We start from the raw sequence: 1,738 nt of genomic DNA, 5'->3' as shown, positions 1-1,738 counted from the left end.
GTTCATGATCTGAGATTTGGAAGCAGAGAGGCCATTTCCAACTCTAATGAAGGACACAATGGGGGTAGGGACACGGCATATCTGCTGATTCTTGTGACTGTAGCTCTTGTCCTGCAGAGATTTACTTGCATCTTGCCAACTTTTCCTAATTTGTCTGAGAGACCAGAGATAAAATTCATTCTGAGAAGTGTTGGGATTTGGCACAACAAGGGGGAGTGCAAATTGACAAATAGAAAGTTTGGACAGAATATATTGCCTGGTAAGATCATCTGCACAGTGTAAAATAGCCATCTGGATATCCATTGGGTGAATGTGGGGCCAGGACTCAGTGGCTGAAGGATAGCTAGGACTGTCATTGCCTTTAATGACATCTTCATATGGATCAAAATCTTCATTTTCTTGATTGGAGCAGCCGACGGAGATCTGTTTTTTTATGTTTTCATCATCTTTGAAGACAAGATGTCTCAACCCATAATCCAACATCAGTAGCTTTTGTAGAAAATAGAATGGAAGCTCCTTTTCAGATCTTGGCTGTGAATTGTACACAGAGGTCTTATAGATCAGGTGGAAGTCGGCTCTGCTCATCCTTTTTGGATAGTAATGGTCTAGGCCTAGACGCTGGAGCAAGTCTAAGAAAGGTCCATTTTCTATCATTTCCTTTGTGTTGTTTTCATTACTTTGATGTTTATAAGTCTGTTTCTTTTCATGGCAGAGACTTTGCAATTGTTTTTTTACCTCGTCCATTTGTAAAGAAGGGGTGGTGGCTTTATACTCCCCATCAATGAGCAATCTTAAATCATTCTCCAGAGTTTCCCAGTCATGATGTGCTTCATGTTTTGTGAGAACATGTACAACTTCTTCAGACAACAATTTCCCCATATGTTGTTTTATCAATGTCAAACGCTGACTTTTCTCTTCTGTAGAAATATCTGTGATTTCAACTGTGGCTCTTAGAGATGTGAGTACCAGGAATGCCTGGGCTCTGTAATTGCAAATATTCTTAAGCTCTTGGTATTTGTGTTGGTTACTTTGCATTTGATCCAAGAGGAAGTTTAACTCATCACACCCCAGAAGATGCTGAAAAACACTGTTTACCAATTGATAGCCTGCACCAGCTGCAATGGAGAGTAGCAGCAGCTGCATGTCTGGCTGGTCTGTTTCTCTGAGGTACTTCAAGAAGGAGCTGAGAGCTGTGGTGACCTCATATGTAGCCGTTCTTTTCACTTCTTCCACTGTTTCTTGGGACTCACTTTTGAAATTCACTTCCATCAGGTTTTTGTGTGTTTTCTTTAAGGTCTTAATGAATTCAGAAAATGAGGTGATTTTGACTTGCTCTTCTTCTGACTCTGACTGATTGATCCACTGTATGATGGATTGTGCCTGAGGAAAGTTTGTCACTTTGTAGACATGAGGTTCTAGAAGGCTGCACAACTGAGATTTAATAAAGTGAGTTTTATAAGTGGGTGAATTTTTGCAGAAGTTGACAGTGTTTATTAGAAAATTCTGCAGATCCCAATCTGTGAGGCATGTATTAATCCAAATGTTGTAACTTTTTATTTTTTGACTCAATGTTTGCATAAAATCTATTAACTTACTAAGCTGTTCTTCAGGATCTGAAACCTCCCAGCATTTCACATCCTCTAGGAAAAGCTTAGCTTCTTTTCTAGCAGTAAGAAATTCTTCTCCTTCTTGAATCTGGGCAGCGACTCCAGTCAGAGCAGTGTAGTTGTCTTTTAGG

At 39.9% G+C, this 1,738-nt stretch overlaps 1 protein-coding gene across 1 annotated transcript; it reads right to left on the bottom strand.

Moving 5' to 3' along the window:
* Positions 1-3: 3 nt before the first annotated feature.
* Positions 4-1,734, bottom strand: LOC114615930 (interferon-induced very large GTPase 1-like; the record flags this gene model as incomplete). Its single annotated transcript, XM_028761516.1, has 1 exon — positions 4-1,734. A coding segment is annotated over one exon (1,731 nt), but the record flags the coding sequence as incomplete, so codon positions are not given.
* Between the last annotated feature and the right edge of the window lie 4 nt (positions 1,735-1,738).

The sequence above is a fragment of the Grammomys surdaster genome, unplaced genomic scaffold (genome assembly GCF_004785775.1).
Source record: "Grammomys surdaster isolate TR1022 unplaced genomic scaffold, NIH_TR_1.0 199751, whole genome shotgun sequence".
NCBI lineage: Eukaryota > Metazoa > Chordata > Mammalia > Rodentia > Muridae > Grammomys > Grammomys surdaster.
This window is presented reverse-complemented; position numbering and strand designations above follow the sequence as displayed.